The 18,774-nt window shown below is 38.4% G+C and overlaps 1 protein-coding gene across 2 annotated transcripts in view; it reads right to left on the reverse strand.

The window, feature by feature from the left end:
- Positions 1 to 432: 432 nt before the first annotated feature.
- Positions 433 to 18,774, reverse strand: part of WDR25 (WD repeat domain 25) — a 63,936-nt gene continuing 45,594 nt past the window's right edge. For both annotated transcript variants that reach the window (XM_050336083.1, XM_050336082.1), the window contains exons 5-7: positions 6,522 to 6,692; positions 4,413 to 4,553; positions 433 to 4,007 (exon numbers count right to left, since the gene is read on the reverse strand). In XM_050336083.1, coding sequence (XP_050192040.1) covers positions 3,786 to 4,007; positions 4,413 to 4,553; positions 6,522 to 6,692 — 534 coding nt within the window. In that variant the 3' untranslated portion in view covers positions 433 to 3,785. The remainder of the gene's footprint in view (positions 4,008 to 4,412; positions 4,554 to 6,521; positions 6,693 to 18,774) is intronic.

Raw genomic sequence — 18,774 nt, forward strand, 5'->3', positions numbered from 1 at the left:
CTCAGGTTTCATCCAATAAGGCATTTCCACCGTGAACTCACATTTATTTCAGAGGCCCTTCTCAACTCTGTATGTAATAAAATAACAGATAATCTCCTATGGAGATACCAAGATGCAACAGGAACAACTACAGGGCTGCCCATCCTTCATATAGACAGACCTGGCTGCCTGAGGTTTTAAAATGACAACAGCACATTTTGAACTAAAACACTTGTAGGGAAGGACACAGAGCCAGTTCTATGCAGCTGGGATTCTGCCTGCCCCAGATTGTGCCAACAACTACTTCACTTCCAGCTCATCTCCTTCTGACATTTATGAAGATCCCACAACTCGAATTAGCAATAACTCAGTGCTCTGGGTCAATTTGCTTTCACATCCCCCAGACAATTACTATTAGTTGAGAGAAGGTTTATGCAGACAAAAGAGACCTGATTTAGGAAAATAATATTAACATTTATTACTAACAAGCTAAAACTAAAGAACTGTATCTACAACAATTCTACTTAAGTACTATGTATTTACAGAAAATACTTCTCCCCCCTTTTTATCAGTCTAAGGAGGAAAAGCAGTTTCTTTCTCCATTCTCGGAGCTGCAGGTCTCTTCAATAACTCTGCAGCACTCTGGTCGCAGTTGGAATTCTTTCTTTTTCTCTCTTGCTCTGTGTCGGCCTCCAGGGCTGGGCCAACCCCCTGTCCTAGGCTAAGACCGGAGGCTGGGGGTTACCCAGGCTCTGAAGGTTTTTTCTTCCATGGTCTTGCAAGGGGACACTTGCCTACCATGGATCTTCTTCCACAGGGTTACAGGGGATAATGGTTTATGAGTCCCCCCTGTTTCACTGTGGAGGTCCCTCCCCACGGGAGAATAGTCCTTGATAGACCTCTCCAGCATGGGTCCAGCATGGATCCCAACATCCCTACCCAAGCCATTTTCTGCTCCAGCGTAGGTCTCGTTTCTCTCTAGGTCACAAATCTCCAGCACTAGCAGCATGGATCTCTCACTGAGATCCCAAGCTTATCCAAGCCATCTTCTCCAGTGTAAGCCTCGTCCTTTCTAGGGTCACAAATCTTCAACAGGACTCTGCCTTATCTCAGTCCTTTTCATGAAGTCTCGGCTTCCTCATGCAACTTACTCTAGTGTAGGCTCCTCCACGAGCAAAATGGGGTCTCCTCACCCCAACAAACTTCTGCAGGTGGCAGGGATTATTTTTTTTTAGACTTTGCCCTGCTGAAGGGAGAGAGTGAAAGGGGGGAGAAACAGGTCCCCCTTCGTACTTTTCTTCTCTCTCCTGCAGCTGCCAGCTTCGACCTTGGACACTTCGTTATCTCTTTGCTGGAATTTCTTCTGCAGTGTTTCTTGTCCAAGCAGTCAGTCCTTCTCTAAAGTTTTTTGATTCACTCTCTTACAAGAGAGAAGAGGGGCTTCAGTGCCGCACCTGCCCCCAGCCCAAGCCAGGGGAGGAGGAGGCCTTGGCCCACTGCTGCCTCTCCTACATGGCTGCTGCTCCTAATTTCAACTGCGCAATAAGCCTTCTCTTCCGTTTTCTTAAATATGTAATTAGCAAAGGCGTCACTAAGAGTTTTGATTGGCCTTTTTGTCTGGAAATCCACCTGGACAAAACCATCCTCAGCCCCAGGGACTAGCCGGTTGGGCAAAACCATGACACTCAAAATCACCAAACCAGTTTTCATTTAAAGGTACAGCTGACTTGCACACTAGAGGCAGAGTCAAGAGAAGTGCAGAATTCAGGCTCCTGTCAAACACCTAATTGCTGAACAAGGAAGCAAGAAATTAAGGACAGTCTGGGGAAATAAAAAAAAATTGCTTTTGCTGCATTGCACAGTTCACTTAAATTTAATGTCCTGTGTTAAGACTCACCATAACTGTTGATAAGATGATTAAAACTATGCAGCCACAATATCGTGGTCCAGACTTCAAACAATACAACTGGATTTGCAGTCTTGCTATAGGCTTATCTCTTACTACAAGCAATAAGGAACTCCAAACCATTGGATCACATTTTGCTCATTAATTAATTAAAATCTGCCATTTACATGAGCGTTCTGTAAATTTTTCTCTGAAAAAGCTTTTTTAACCGAGCATGTGAAAAACAGATAGAAACCCCCTGCACTTGTGGCAATAAGAAAAAAATCAGAAGAATAAAAGGATGGAAAAGTTGTTCCTGTACATGGCTTCTGGGTCCCACGACAGAGACAATTTACTCAATCCAATTACCCTGTGGATGTTAAAATGCCTTTACAGACTAACCAGACGAAACTTAAGCCATGCATATAGCACTCACTACAAGGTGCACATGTTTACAGGGAGTCAAGGTTAGGAATATGTATGGTTTCTGTGATGTATAGACTTTTTTTTTTCATAGACAAACATACACATGCATATAAAATATTTTCTAGAACCAAGCAATACCAGTGCAGGGAACACAATCTTACACTTACAAACAATCTATATATATGTAAATACACAATGAAGGCCTAATGAACTTTCTATTTGTTGCAGAATTGCCAAGCTCCTGTCTGAATGTCAAAAAACCATCCCTTGCACTGAATAATATGATGACAATTTTCTGTGTCTAAGTGACATCAATAAGTATGGAGAAATGCATATGTGTTTACAATAAATTAGTGTAATGTTGTTTCCCCCCTAAGCATCAATTCCACTATAGTTTTCTGTACTAACTTGTCAAGAATAATGGGAGTAAACTAGTGAATAGATACATAATGTATAAAAAAGAAGTTTATTGTTCCTCAAAAATATTTGCACATAGTTTCATTCTATTTATATACAGTAGTACATTCAAGTTTAGACATCAGGATTTCAAAAACACAAATATATTGACTTCTATATTTGGTTCAAATTCTCTATCACACCTTTTTCTGAAACCCTCAGATGGCATTTTACAGTAAGTTGAGCCAGTAAGAGACAAACCATATCTAGAAAAAGCAGTTCCGCCTGCCCTATGATCTTACCCCTTCCTTGTGCTCAGAAGTATTGCTACTCTAACCCTTCAGTGATCAGGTCAGGGAGCTAAACTAGCTTATAGTAGTGAGTAAAAAATCCCAGGAAATCCCAGGAAGATGAAACAGGCAATAATTGATCTGAACATCATCCTCTGTTAAATAGCGTGTCTTCAACTTTTGATGAGGACAAGAGCAACCAGCCTCAAGTTGCGACAGCGGCAGTTTAGATTGGATAGTAGAAAAAATTTCTTCAGCAAAAGAGTTGTTAGGTTGAACAGGCTGCCCAGGCAAGTGGTTGAGTCACCATCTCTGGAGATGTTTAAAAGATGTGTAGATGTGACACTTTGAAATGTGATTTAGTGGTGGACTTGGCAGTGCTGGGTTAAGATTTGGACTTGATGATTTTAAAGGCCTTTTCCAACGTAAATGATTCCATGATTCTATGACAAAACCTGGTTTAATAAATTGCATTAAAAAGATAACATAATAAGAGTAGTAATTTTCTTAAGTTTAAGTACTCAAATCAGGGTTGGATTAGATGAGCACCAGAAGATCGACACAAAAGGGTCAGAAATTTGTCACCAGGGCTGAGGGAGAGAGTAGGAACACTTCTGTGCTCAGTAGTTAACCACAAGACCATCTTCACCACATTATGAAAGCATACGCTTAGAGGTCATAGAAGAAAAGATAACACTCTCTCTCCTGCTTACAACACAACACAACAAAAATTCACATTGCATAACCTGGTTTATTTCCTAAGCCTTTGACAGACTAACAGAAGACATCCTGAAAATTAACCCTCCTTGTTATTGCCAGATCTTGATTTCTCCAGCCCAGTCACAGGTTGCAAGGAGTGATGGCAAGACTGGGTGAAATATTGCACTCACACAAGCTTCTTTATGTGCAGACAAAGTGCGAATAATCCTAGAAGTATGATAGTTGTAGAAAAACACTTTGCCATCTGAACTTCCTGTCACCAAAAGTGTTCCATCTGGAGAAAATTCACAGCCCACTGCAAATCCTTCCACCTGTGAAAATCAATAACAGTGTAACTCTTGATGCTGATTAGAAAAGTTAATTGTTGTATACTGAAAATTAATATAGTACCAAAAAATATATCTTTAAATAAATATACACTAAAGACTTCTCCAGGTGTTTATTAAGACACAGCTATACTACAAACATATTTAATCAAGCTATTAAGCATTCATAAAGTCTTGTAATAACTATTTTCTTCAGAGTACATATGATTCAAAGTATACTGGCACACAGGAAAGCAAATGAAGCCAATTAATATCTATCACTGATTTATAATAAAACACTATTAGAAGACATAGGTACTATTAGACATATACTACTACTAGAAGCAGAGGTACTTTGCTATCTATCTTCCTTTTCAACTTGGATACTGAGTTCCTGATGAAGAAGGATACCTTATGTCCTTCATATCTTTTCTTTTTGTTGATCCGGTACGGTCGCTGCGCAGAAAACAAAGCCATGTAGTTCCCGTTTGTCTGAGCAACAAACACAGACTCTTTTGGGTGCAGAGACAGACTTGGGCAAGTGTAACGCTCCTGAAAATAATTTTAAAGAAGGTTTTGTTGTATGAAACAAAATATTTGCTCAAATGATTCAAGTTATCTTTTGACATATTTGAGAGCCCATAAAAGACAAAGTATACAGAAGTCCTTTCCATAGCATACATTATATAAAGTTACTTAACTCATTACAAACCACTGAAAGTCTTCCATTAAGACAAATGCTAAATTAAATCTCTACCTCAATTCCCTAGATATTGACCAAAATCCCATATCTCTCTAAACCATAATTATACTGCAGAACAACTTAAGAAAGATAATTCCAACCAGATGGTTCTCAATCATCCTCTTCCTGCCAAGGAAAATCAAAGTTTGAATGTGAAAGTGAATCCTCTTCTCCCATATCCCTTCCTCCACAGTCATACTCTGCTTTCCATGCTACTTTGTACAGTTCTCAAATCCTCCATCCTCTCAATTCTGGCCACACTGACAGGAACATAAAATACCTCACTGAAAGAGACATCTTTCCTCACCACATTCTTATAAAAAAAAGAATAAAAAGGATCATTATTAGCCTCCTTATGACAGTAATGTAGGCTGCTGCTGGCTGTAAATTCATAAATATCTGCAGTAGTTAATAAGACTTGGTTTTACTCTAGAGTTTCTATTTAAGACTGAATTAAGATTACTTTCAGAACTCTGTATGGGGACTCCATCAGCCTGTTTTTGTAGTGTGATTTGGAAGTGAAGGACTGGTAAGGAAGTCCTGGGTACTATAAGGTATTGGGCAAAAAACACTACGTGTTTCCAGGAAGAAACTGGGTCTAACAGTATGAGATCAGAAAGCACGATGCAATCTGCAGGAGCACTGTGCTGTTATGCTGGCGATGCTGAAGTAATGGATTATTATAGAGCTCTTAACTATTCATTTGTTAATGCAATAGATCAAGTCCTGTTGGGATCTAACCTGTTTGGAGAGATTTCACCTCAAAGGTGAAATTCAGAAAAATGAAGCAGAGTGTTCAAAATCACTACCAAGCTTTGTTTATTCACAGTGCAGAAAAGAGGGGGGGGAGTAGGTGAGAAGTCCATTTCAGAGATGCTGTATTCATGAGGCGGGGGAGAGGGAAGGAGTGTTTATTTGTTTATTTGTTGTTCCTTGATACTGAACCTGTCTGGTCTGTAATTTATATATTCACAGTTGGATTTTTTTCTTACTATTAAGATGATGATAGGTCCAAAGACATAACTATGGAAATTAAACATGAAACAATCCCATTTAATCATCAACTACATGTCCTTGTCAGCAGAGAACTGTTCATTTCAGCCAAAAAGCATCTATATACAATCCAATCATATTATATTACATACGATATTAGACTTGGGTTTTCAAGAAAGACCCAGGGAGTGGAAATTATCTATTAACTTCCTTGGTAATCTCCTTTGAAGCTGTCAGTCTTTCTAGACAATTTAGTCCATTAAATGTCTTGCTTGGATAGCTGACTGAGAGAAACACTGCACCCGCACTGATAAATACAAATTTTGCCTCTGTGATTATGCTGTACTAGGTATCTGTATGCATGTATCAGGTTGCTATTACTATGTGAATATTAAATTCAGTTTCTCAATAGCCCTCAGTGCAGCTGATGAAAAATGTATGAAAAAGTGTGGGAAAAGAAACGTGGCACTATAGCAACTCCTGCCATGCACCACTGGCAAACTAAAATGACACTGCGGAGTCCTTGTCTAAATATAGCTCAGATGTCAGTGAATTAACACTGAAATGTAAATATTTTAAACACAAGGAGACCTCTCAGTCTTCAAGGTCATTTTTTAGGAACAATTAAGTTCAACATGCGAAAACAAAGCAAGTCATCAACTTAAATTAAGAGCATCTTATATATCATATGATGATCTTATTGAAAATCAAAAGGGTTTTTTTACTACACTGACAAGTATGAAATACTAAAATATGACCCAAACCATACTAGTTGTTAATCTCACATGAAAAATCTGGTTGGAGATTTTTGCAGCACTTTGGAAATCCCATGCAATGATGGTACGATCAGCTGAGTCCCGGCTTACTGCATCTGTGCTTGTAAGAAACTCTCTTCCTTCAGGGAGAAAGAGTACATCCAAAGTCTGTTGTACTGCAGCTTTGTACACTCTTAACACCTATTGGAAAAAAGAGTTTGTTATTTTTTGACAGATTAGAACTTTAAAACCTATTATAACCTATGTTTTCCATCTTTGTATTAATAACTACCTCCATTAAATTATATATTATTTTAAAATATGAAAAAGTAACTAGATTTAAAATGTTGAAGTACTAGTGCATTAAATAGCCTGGTCGATGTATAAAAAGAGTCAACATACAGGAAAATTAAATGAGATTTTTAAAAGTATCAGTTTGTACAATTTACATATTATATTTATATATATATATAGAAGATTCTGTTGTAAATTACCAAGGAATAACAGATCCAGAAAGATCTCTAGACAACCCAAAGTTGTGATGCTGGGTCTACACAAGGTAGGGATTATGAACTCTTCTTGATTCCCTAGCAGAGGCAAAAGAATCTTTGGCAGCAAACTGGCCAACTTGGTGAGCTGGGCTTTAAACTGAGGAACTCAGGGGAATCAGAGAATCAAAACACATAATTGCAATCAGCTGGGGAATAAGCCAGGCCAACCAGAGCAGCAACAAATGTCCTTTAGCTGCCTCCCAACATGAGAACCAGAAGACCAGCCACCTCAAGTGTATGTTTACCAAGGCACACAGCCTGGGAACAACCAGGAGGAACTGGAGCTCTGTGCACAGAAAGCAGTGGTATCACAGGAATAACTGAAACATGGTGAGACAGATCACATGACTGAAGGATCACAATGGGTGGCTATAGGCTGTTTGACAAAGAGAGGTGGGGAAAAAGAGAAGCAGGAGTCATGCTCCATGTTTGTGGGAGCCCTATCGCACGCCTCTGCATCAATATCAGAAGTATCGTCTCCAAGGCAGTGTGAACTCAAACGTGAATTCACCAAGGGCAAATCATGCTCAACAACAAAGTAACCTGCTCAGCTGATGTGGGGTGAGCAGCAGACATTGACTACCTTCATTTCTCCAAGGATTTCGATACAGTTTCCCACTGCCTCCTCCTAGAGAAACTGATGTTGTTGTGGTCTAGACAAATGGTCCGTGCTATGGGTGAGGCCCTGGCTGACACGCAGCACCCAGAGGATGGTGCTAAATTGCTCCTTTCAAACTGGTAACCTGCCACAAGTAAGGTCCCTCAGGGATTGATATTGGGCCCATTGCTGTTCAATATCTTCCTAAGTGATCTGGAAGAGGGGATCAAGTGTACCCTGACATAGTTTGCTAATGATACCAAACTGAGTGGGGAAGTGGACAGTTCAAAAAGGAGAGTCACCCTGCAGGAAGACTTGGATAGGCTGGAAGAGTGGGCTAACAAGAGCCTTATGAAGTGCAACAAGGACAACTGTAAGGTCTTGCACATGGGAAAATATAATCCAGGAGCGTGGCACATGCTGTGTGGCTGGGGAGCAGCTCTGTGGAAAGGGACCTGGGGGTCCTCATGGCCAACAAGCTCAACATGAGTGAACAGTGTGGAGCTGCAGCAGACAAAGCCAACTGGATGCTGCTTGGTATCAACAAGGGCATCTCTAGTAGAGATAAAGGAGTCATTGTCCCACTAATCAGATCTTGTCAAGCCACACCTGGAACACTGTGTTCAGTTTTGTTCCCTCTATAATGCAAAAGACATGTCAACAGGTTGGAGAGGAATCAGAGAAGGATAACAAAGACGATCAAAGGACTGGGCAGCAGATATATGAGGAAACACAGAGAGAACCGGGCTTGTTCAGCCTTGAGAAAAGAAGGCTTAGGAGAGACCTTATAACCATGTTCCAGTATTTAAAGGATGGCTACACAGATGATGGAGATTCCCTTTTTACAAAGAGTTACATGGAAAAGAGGAAGGGTAATGGGTACAAGTTACTCATGGGGAGATTCTGATTGTACACAAAAAGTGGATTAGATCCATGCAGAAATGGCTACTCAGCCACAAGATTCTGAATATTTTAACAGCCTGTAAGATGGACCTTAAAATTAAGACATATTTTGAACTATTCTAAGGAACACATGAACAATTTGAATTTCCTTTCTTTCCATCTTCCTTCATGAAATTCTGTATCTATGTTGTCTAATTTGAATTTTGCAAATCAATACTTTTGCTTTCTTTTTTCTCTCATTTGCCTCTAGTGAAGAAAAACTTCAAGGCAAGTGGCCAGATCAAAGCACATCATCTCTCTGAATATGGTGATCCTTGAAACTAGGACACTGGAAGACTCCTGGTTATTAATATCTAAGTCTCTCTCTCAAAGATAGCTAAAATATAGCAGCCTGCGCTTCTGACGGGGTGTTCAGGGGTTAGTCCTTCTTCTAATATCACTAGAAAAGCCAATAGAGCAGAGAAAGTGCTTGAAGCATTATACTGACTCCTAACTTTGTGAGGCATTTCAGTGCCTACCTTACACCCCTAGCATCTCCAGGAACTAGTGACTTCAGGGCCCAGACCTTTTGCAGATATCATAAGCACATGCATTTAAAACAAACAAACAAACAAACAAAAACAAAACAAAAAAACAACCAACCAAACAAATTTCAGGCATCACAGTGGAATATTCTGGATCACACCTCTGTTTTATACTTTCACCAATAAAAGAAAAATCATTTAAAGTATCAAGCACAGTATGAGAACTTCTTGAATTATTGCCTCAAGCTCAAAATTCTGTGACTGCTGGGAAATGTTCAGAACTAGCTGATCCTGCTTTAGGGTAGCGATTTACTGGTTCATCTCCTGAGGTCCCTTCCAGCTCTGATTCCTGTGGTCTCGGCATGTACAAGGGTGGCAGCAGCAACTGCTCCAACTGCTTTTCACAGGCTTTGAGAAACGCACAGTTTAGAAACACGATGTTTGCGTTCGGTGACGAACCTCAGCCACGCAAGCACCCTACACACTCTGGAATAACAGCAACAAGACGTAAACCTGCAAACTCAAAAAAACTGGCATACTTCTCAGCAACTTGCCTGCATTTTTAAGATAGTGAATATACAAATGTGTTACTTGCTCTCATCAGATTTTTCAGCCTCAGAATCTGCGTAATATACAAAGCAATTAAACTTTGTAAAGCCAAAAGGGATATTTCCATATTTATAGCCTCCACTTTCTCTATGGAGAAATCACCCTGCACAGATATTTCTTCACAGAAGTCCATAGTTCATTAATAATGTAGAAAATTAGGCTATTTTGTAGGAGCAAAAATGATAAAAAAAACCCACAAAAACAAAACTAAAAAAAAACCCACAAAAGATAATAGCTGCCTGGAATGAGATATGGAAAACCATACAGAAACCTGACAGCTGTAGGGACAGCAGCAGAAGAAGAGACCTTCAGAGAAGTGACAAGTCCCAACCAGAGAGTTGGGAATACCAGTGTGCAGAGCAGCATCAATGTGTAGAAAATGAGACAGAGACAGAAATAAAGGCCAGTTAGTGCTGGGAAATGAGGAACAACAACATAGAGCACTAAATGACAACAAAGTTCCAAACGGTGATTCATGGCCGTGATTCTTTAACATTTTCCTATTTTAAAGAAGAAAATCACAGACATACTATTTGGGTCTTTATCACCTAAAAAACCCCCAAACTTGTGAAATGTGGGTACTTATGCACATCCACTGTGGTGCACACACAGGTACACATGCACTGTGTCCAGTATTGTTAAGGGTTTAGGTTTTGGACTTATTTTTAACAGTCTTTGGAGCAACAGACATCTTTCAGTAAGGAACAAGAAGATACTGTGAAGTTGTGCACATGCTTCTAATTTTTGTTGATAACCTGTTGGGCTCTTACAGAAACTGCCACTATCAATTTCAACATTTTCACTAGTAATCATTAAATAATATTTTCTTGTCTGTTATTTAATAGGATATCTAACCAAAGTACCTGTGTATCTTAGCTTTGCAACAGGAAACTGTCTTTATAAAAGTTACTACCAAAGACCTTTTTTTTCTATATGTTTGACACATACCTCAGAAAAGCTATGCTGTTCAGTCTTCAAACCACACAGTCAGTAAGAACTGACTCAGAGAACAGCAAACTAACACTGTGAATAGCAGTCAGGAATTAGATATACATAGTATTTAAACTGCCCCATAAGGACATCTTTCAAAAATAACTAATTGCAATATCCCTGCTCAGAAAAGTATTCATAATTAAACCTGCTTTATTTTACCTTAGACAATTAATTCATGATATGTCTGAGGAATTTACTTGGGGAAAGCACCAGTTGGCCTACCCTGCTGGCTTAAGTTTGTTAATAACAGCTTCTTCTCTTTTTCTATTTGCAGATTTATCACCCATAAGCACTGGAAAACCACAGTCCACTTCTTCAATCTAAGCATTTTCTGGACATAAAAGAATTCATTTCAAAGGAAGGCCTAATAGTTTCTGGTGTCAACACAATCCAACATAATAACAAAGCTTCTTCACTACGGCAAGGGTTCATGGCTGCAGGCGTTCGACAAGAGAGGTAATTTAAGCAAATTAGATCAGCTTCAAACAGATTCTTATGGCCCTGGTGATTTGGAAACCGTGCTGTGATGCTGAATTCAAGGTATATATTTCAGATGGGTGTTCTATAACACTTCTCTGCAATAAAGCAGGTGCAATGCCTAGTATTTTGTTTGTCAAGAAATCTCAAAGTCTCCATGCAAGCAATTCAGAAGCTGTTCCTTGCCCCAGCTCTATGCTGGTCACCTGTAATCTATGTGCTCTGCACTTTTCAAAAAGCCACTCAAGTTTTATGCCAGAAATGTGGGGTTTTTATAGTCCTTGCCCTGGGCATCAGCAGATGAGGTCTCAAAACAAATCTAATAGGACTACAGGCAATCTGGCTGGTCACTAAAAAAAAAAATCCTTAATCAGTCAGTGCCATGACTTCCAATCTGTAAACCTGGGCATACCTTTTCTTCCACTTCTTGTCCTACCTTTTTAGATTGCATACTTTGGCTTGGAACTGCCTCTTCCTACTGGTATGTTGGGTAATTAATGCAGTGGGGGACTCATTTAAGTTTCCTCTGTGAAACAGTACTACACCATTACCACTAATAAAAAGTACATTTAACTTAAAAGAAAGGTTATTTTTGCAAAAGGTAGATGCTTTTTTAACTATTGCAGTGCAAGCCATTTGTGTCAATCCATCTAGAGAGTAAGGTTTGAGGTAGAGGGCTATTTGCTTTTTACCTTTGTGTTCACAACAAAACCACAACCCCATGACAAATCTAATTTATGCCTCTGACCCCCATCTGAAAACAATAAAGATAAATAGGATAAGAAGTGAAATCCACATATAGGAAAGATAGAGGAATATACAGAATGGCTTTTCTGTGAGGAACTCACAGACCCTTTAGTGCAAAATCAAGGAATTTTTAGCATAGAAATGAGATGACTGAGAGGAATTTGAAAGAATCAGAAATTAGTTCTGAGCTTGGAGAAGGTGAATGGTTTCTTCCATTGTAAGACTTTGGACTGCAAACAGGCAGAAGGCAGTTTCAAAACAGAACGAGATGCTTCTTTGACCACTACATATTTAAGCTGAGTTCCTTGCTATGGGAAGTTGCAGATGTAAAAAGATCAGGAACAACCAATTCCACAGTACGAAAACTCAAAGGGATCCATGAAAGACAGAGAGACAGGAGGCTCCCAAACCGTAAGTTGGAAACGCCTGGATAACCATTGCTGGGAATTGTGATAAAGAAGTTTCTTGTGCTTTTCTATTCTTGTTTTTTGCAAAAGCATATTGGTCACTGCTGGGGGTGTAAAATGTGTCTAGAAATGGGCTGAAACCAAAACAGCTCTTTCCTGACAGCTTCTCACTTGAATACTCCCGCCCCAAAAGGAGACATGTTTCATTCCTGGTTCATTTCAGTCTCTCCAGGAGAAGTTGCTCCAGGAGCAATGGTACACACAGATGGGTCTACAATTCTGATCTGCAATACCACCACATGAAGCTTCCAAATAAACACAGCAGGACTGCTCACCTACCTGCTACAGATACAGAAGATGTGCCTTCATGCTCAGAAAGGACCTCTCAATGTTAAAATTTAAAAAAAAAAATGCCATTATGCAAGTAAAAATATACCCTCACCATATTTCTTTGAACTTCTTGTTCATGGATTCTGAAAGGATTTATCTGAGAAGAACAACTTTAGTTTTCTAAAGCACTGAATAAATCATCTTATTTTAATTACCTTGTTCTTCCTAATACCACCAGTACGTGACAATGTATTGGCTGTTTCTATAGAAACCAGAAGTGCAAGTAGCTCCACCAATTTCTACAGCCTTTTTTCATATTTATATGCTATCCAGAGACAAATTCATTAGGGTCTCCTAAATACAACATAAAATGACTGCATCTCATCTGAAAGAAATTGCAATAGAATGTTTCCAAGGAAACAAATGCAGTGCACTTGTACTCTATTAATTTTTTTAACTGTGCTTTAATGGCTTAGGCTTATTTCTTTATAAACTCAAGTATGGAGAAATAGCTCAACAGCATAAAAAGCATCTCTTTAATATTTTTCTTTTTAAGCATTAAGCTGTAGATGATAGTTACAATTTCATAGCTAAACAATGTTCAGAGTAATAAACCAAGATGGAGGGTAGTGAGGGGGAAACTGTTGTTACTCTGCCTTGACCTCTGTTAATAATAAAACTTTGCACTTCATTTCAAGAGTAATTTTAAAAGCTTGAAAGAACAGTTTCCACCATTTTTTTCTAGTTAGTTTGTTCTGTAAGACCTCAATTTCAAAAATGGAAAATTCTATGTAAATCTTCAAATTTACATTTTCCTTAAATTTGCCTTAATTTTATATGCATCTTTTCTCAAACTTTCCTTACGTCCTGACAAAATTTTGATACTAATCCCAAATGGTTGAACCTTTCTATTCCTTTGTACTCTTCCCATTTTTAGTAAGTCATTTCTATTTTTCCTTCATAATGCTCTATTCTTGTTTATACTGATTTTGCTAACACAATACTTTCTGTAACAAACATTTTCCAAAAATAAAATTATAAACATTGTCTCCATTTAGAGCCATGCCTGAAAAACTTCATTAAATTTCTCCCAGCCAATTTCCTTTTTCGAGATCTCCCCTTTAACCAGTTTTCTCCTTATACATTACCCAGGTAAGTTCCTGCCTTCTCCAGCTTCTCTAGTTGTTCTGTTAAAGTCCAACATCATAAAGTGATGTCAAGTAAGCTTCAAAAAACCTTCACTTAAGTCCTATAAATTTTTGAAATGTCATTTATTGTTACACCTCGTAAATAATCTTTCCTTTAAAGTCTTTTCCTTCTGTGACTGCCAGGTCATATTATAGGGTCTCCACTGCCTGATGCCCTTCCTCTTTTCCCTCCTTGTTTAACATAAGTAGTGGATTTGCATTTATGGAAGTCTAAGAGCTTCAAATATTGCTTAAGGATCAGAGCCATAGCGCTGTCACCTTCCACTTATTCCCTCTCTAGAGTACTATATGGTGCTTCATCAGAACTTGCTGTTCCGACAGTTATAGCAGAATAACTCTTGCCAAAGCTCCAACAGACCTCAGTGGTTTGTGACACAGAACACATGAGCATCAACAGACAAGATCAGAAACAGAGTACATCCATCATTTGAGTAAATTATTCCTCTGTTTTTAATAGAATCCAGAAAAGATGTTAGTGATGTTAGTGATCTCCATACTTTTAAAGTCCCCTGCATTTCTGTATGCACGTGATAAAGAACCAGTTCTTGAATGCTTACAAAATGTTAAAGAGTTTTATCAAAGTAGAATGTAAATAAAAGGTAAAATATGCAAAACTCAAAAAATAATTATATGGATACATTTAGAAAATTTAAATGAGAACATTCAGATGCAAGCCTTGAGTGCTGTATGTCCTTTCAGCAAAGCTAAGAGCGTCCTTGCTCTACACTATACAAGCCTTGCTGACACATGTAAATAAGTTGTTTCAATTCAGTTTGACTATTCACTCATGATATAAGGAACTTTATCTCCTTTAAAAGTATTATCACTATAAGACAGCTACAGTTGTAGTCTTGCTCTGATAGTACATCTATGTAAGCTTAGAAATCTAAATTAAAAAGAAAAAAAAATATCTGTAGTCATATTTCCTTTAGTGAACACAATAAGGTCCTTATTGCTGAGCTAAAGGATACAAGTCTCAACCCTTTGTTCTCTTTGGTATTTCAAGGCGTATTAAAATTTCAGGTAGAATAAGTGGCTGGAATATATATTGTATCCTGTCTGAAAAGCTAATGTAGATCAGCCAAAATGAAGGGTTACTGTGCTGGCTTGTGCTGAACATCTTAAGAAATTCTTCCACAGCTCAGAGAAAGGAAATATTTCTAAAATACATAACTACTTTAAGGTCTCAGGGTTATTGCACATTTCTTTTTACAGGGCATTTTACAGGACTTATCTAGGTTCAGCTCCGAGGTCCAAAGATCCTGTGGGGGCTTTTCAATATGATGCTCTCTCCTTGGTCAACACTGCAGATTGTTTTTTTTTAAACATAGCAGCTCACTTCTAAGTTTTCTGGTCTTTTCATAAAGTCTCTACAAACATTCTCGAAATGTTTCATAAATTCAATCAATCTGTTATACAGCAATATGAGATCTCCAGAATAATCTCTTCACCAGAGAGACAAAACTGGGTTTAACACAAACAAAAATACCACTATAATAAATCTCTACAGGCTATTCATCCACCTCTTTTATTCTTCTTTTTCTTCAGGCTTTGATTACTTGTCTCTGTAATTGTGAGATGCCCATATACTTTACATTTCACTGAGCAGTTAACAAGCTGTTCCATCCATTCGTTTCTCTGAAGCATATTGCTTAGCTTTATCTTAAAGATTTAAACTCCCTTATTGTTCTTTCATTCTTTGTCTTGCTTAATACCCAATGCTACATTTGAAACCACTTTGCCTATTTGCTCAACAGAACAGGGATGGCAATAAGTTTCTTTCAATATTCTTCCTTTTTCTTTTATATCTGCCTCTCTGATTAATAGCCTAATGTACATTCCTGTGGTGGTTTAAACCCAGCCAGCAACTAAGTAGCATGCAGCCACTCGCTCACTCCCCTTATACCAGGACTGAACTGTCAAGCTGAACTGAAAAGATTAATTTACACAAGTCACCAAGGTTTGCATTGTGTAAAGCAGGCATGCTATTAGCTGTCCTAAAATTTCTCGACGTTTTAGTAGCTGAAAGGCTGCCTCAAACCTACCTTGATACATTTTCTCTGGGACTTGGAAATCCAATTTTTGTACCACATTCAAGTCATGAATAAATATCAGCAATTTATGCTCATAAATTTATGGCCCTGGTCAGAAGTACTAATTTTGAAAAATACCACTATCTGCTATTCTATGTCATTTTCCATAAGCAGAAAGCACCATTGTGGCACAACGGCAGAAAGAAGCCCATTTAAACTACTGCATATATGTGTAATTGGACAATATTTTCACTCATTCTACCTCTGTGATGCTTAATGTTCTGCTCTGAATTTCCACGAAAAATCCACTTATTTCTTGATATACAATTATCCTTTTGCCTCACAGTTAATTTTAAGACTTGCTAAAACACAGGAGTACATCCTAAAGAATGACCCCTGAAACTGAATTATCAGCCAATGCTGAAATTGAGGTTTCAATGTGCAATGTGCAAGATTCAGACTCCTGATTTACGGCACTCACTCTATTGATAAAATATGCTGCAAAGCCTGAAAAGGCTATCAGGAGTATGATGATGGGAACAAAAAGAATCATTAGCTCACCGACACATCATTCCAAGCTGAATGACAGGATAACACACTTGAAAGAACAGGCAAAACAGGAAAATCTTGTAATGAATTAGGATGAAAGCACTTGAAAGATATAAAGGATGTTTGCATCAAAATTGAAACAAAGTGGCAAGAAGCCTCAGACATCTATTTCAGTTAAGAGCAAATTGCACTTGCTGGGATAGGATAAATTTCAAAATATTGGTCAGGACACTATCTAGTCCTAATATGGCTATAACAGTGTAAGACGGAAAAGATATGTGAATAAAGATAACAATATAAGCTGAAAGCAGGAACACCTGAAAAACTCATTGAAATCCCCACACTAGGGAGAAGCAGATGTAGCACACCGATGATGCTGATAATTCATGCCTAACCAACACAGGGTTCCATGGCTGAGAGTTTGAAATGTAACTACATTATTTTGCAGAAGTGATGTATAGGTGATACTCACCACTCTGCATCAAGCAGCCATAAAAAATCAAATCGAAGTTTGATATTTTACCCCCTTTCTCCACTCATCTGTGACCTTCCACATCCACTCAGTACACACACGCAGAGTTCTTTACATTTTAAGACCAATACAAATCTAAGTGTCTAACAGCCTATCACTGAGCATCAACTACCTTAGATGGCAGGATAAAAAAATAATAAAAGGATAATAGAAGCTCTCTCCCCCTTTTAGAAATGTTTCAGAGTAAGACAGTGAACCACACTGCTGCTTTAGACAATCACAGTGCATAAAAATTTATGGTTTTCAAATGAGCAAACATATAAAAAATCTAAAAAAAGGATCAATATCTGTTACCAGGCCTTCCAGTTTCTAAGGTGATTAGACACTGCTGGTTATTAAAATTAATATTCCTCATGCACTACCTAATTGGCTAGTTTTCAAGTGGTGAAGTTCTACAAGAATATAATTGTTTCGTAATGAACAAAGTAGGTTACAACTTCTAAAAACTTCCAGAGACAGCCCAGTACAGGATCTATACAAAAGAAACATGCTGGGATTTCTGTTTTACCTGGTCTAAAACTTTTCCTATTTTACCTGTCAGAATACATATTCATTCACTTCTTTATTGTCTCAGAAAGTAAATTATTTGGTTGTAATAACAGTAGGATGTTTCCCTTGTCTCTTCATTAGCATCAGCTCCCAGAAATACAGTTACACATAATATTTCTAAACGCTGGGGTGTCCTGCAGGTACAAATGCTATGTGCAATTCCCTGGGATCAACAGCTCTTCAAGGAGAGCTGGATCTTCAGCGTTGCAAAGATGAAGACTATGGTTAGTCATAGAGATAAAACCACATTATTCTGTTAGTCTCCTTTCTGCTGTATATACCATCCTGGCCATGGCACACACTACCTTTTGAGAAATCACACCGTAAGATGGGATCGAGGGATGCCACAGCATGCAGTGCTGTGACATACTGCACATAACAGCAGTACTGTCACTCAAAGAGAAACATTCATAATGTAACAGTCACGAGTCATGAGTACCCTTTCCCTTGGCAAAGGTATTAAAAGTGGAAAGGGAACGGCCCATGAAAACACAAATACACCACTCTACCCATTTGAAAAAGACATCACATCCAGGCCCTCAAGCAAGGGGTCAAAAAAAGATGCAGTTGGGCAGTAAAGCACAAAGATACAATAAAATACTGTTTAAATAACATAAAGATAATACATCTCCTAATTAGTAAAAAACATGAGAGATGTTTTAGACTTAATGTATAATTAAATTAATAAAATGCTAAGTATTCAGGTTCCCCTTCTACAGAGATATAAATGATTTTTACTGGTTTTGTTTGACTTTTGGAAATGAATCACAGATGTTTTCACCTAAAGTGTTCACTACTGGCTTTGCATACTGACACACACAGTTTATGTCATCCCCTGCAATCCACACAAAGGTGATCCTAAGCATAGCTATTGTTTCTAGAACCTGTGAAGTGGTAGTATACTGAAAACTGCAGTTTTCCTCTGCAATTTTGACAGATATGTAGTTTACATAAAAGTTACTGTATCAAAACATCGTCTCAAACCAGGCTACTGGTAGTCAGAACTATAGAAGGTATGAACAGGAAGGCTACTAAAGTCTAGTTTATCAGGATGGGCTTGCTCCTTTGCTGCGTTAAAGTGCCTTTTACAAAGGTCAGAACCTCACAAATTGCACATCCATCTGCTACTGAACCTCCATCTCAACGCATTAGTCTGCTCCTCACTGGTATAATGCCTCAGGTAAACTATGTCTACACCTCTTTACTTGTCTTCTCCCCATTCCAGCTACACTGTTCATTGGTGAAGGACATGTGTTTCCTCTCTACTGCCAGT

This window comes from Myiozetetes cayanensis, unplaced genomic scaffold, assembly GCF_022539395.1.
Source record: "Myiozetetes cayanensis isolate MyiCay16 unplaced genomic scaffold, myiCay2020 scf6-25, whole genome shotgun sequence".
In the NCBI taxonomy this organism is placed as follows: domain Eukaryota; kingdom Metazoa; phylum Chordata; class Aves; order Passeriformes; family Tyrannidae; genus Myiozetetes; species Myiozetetes cayanensis.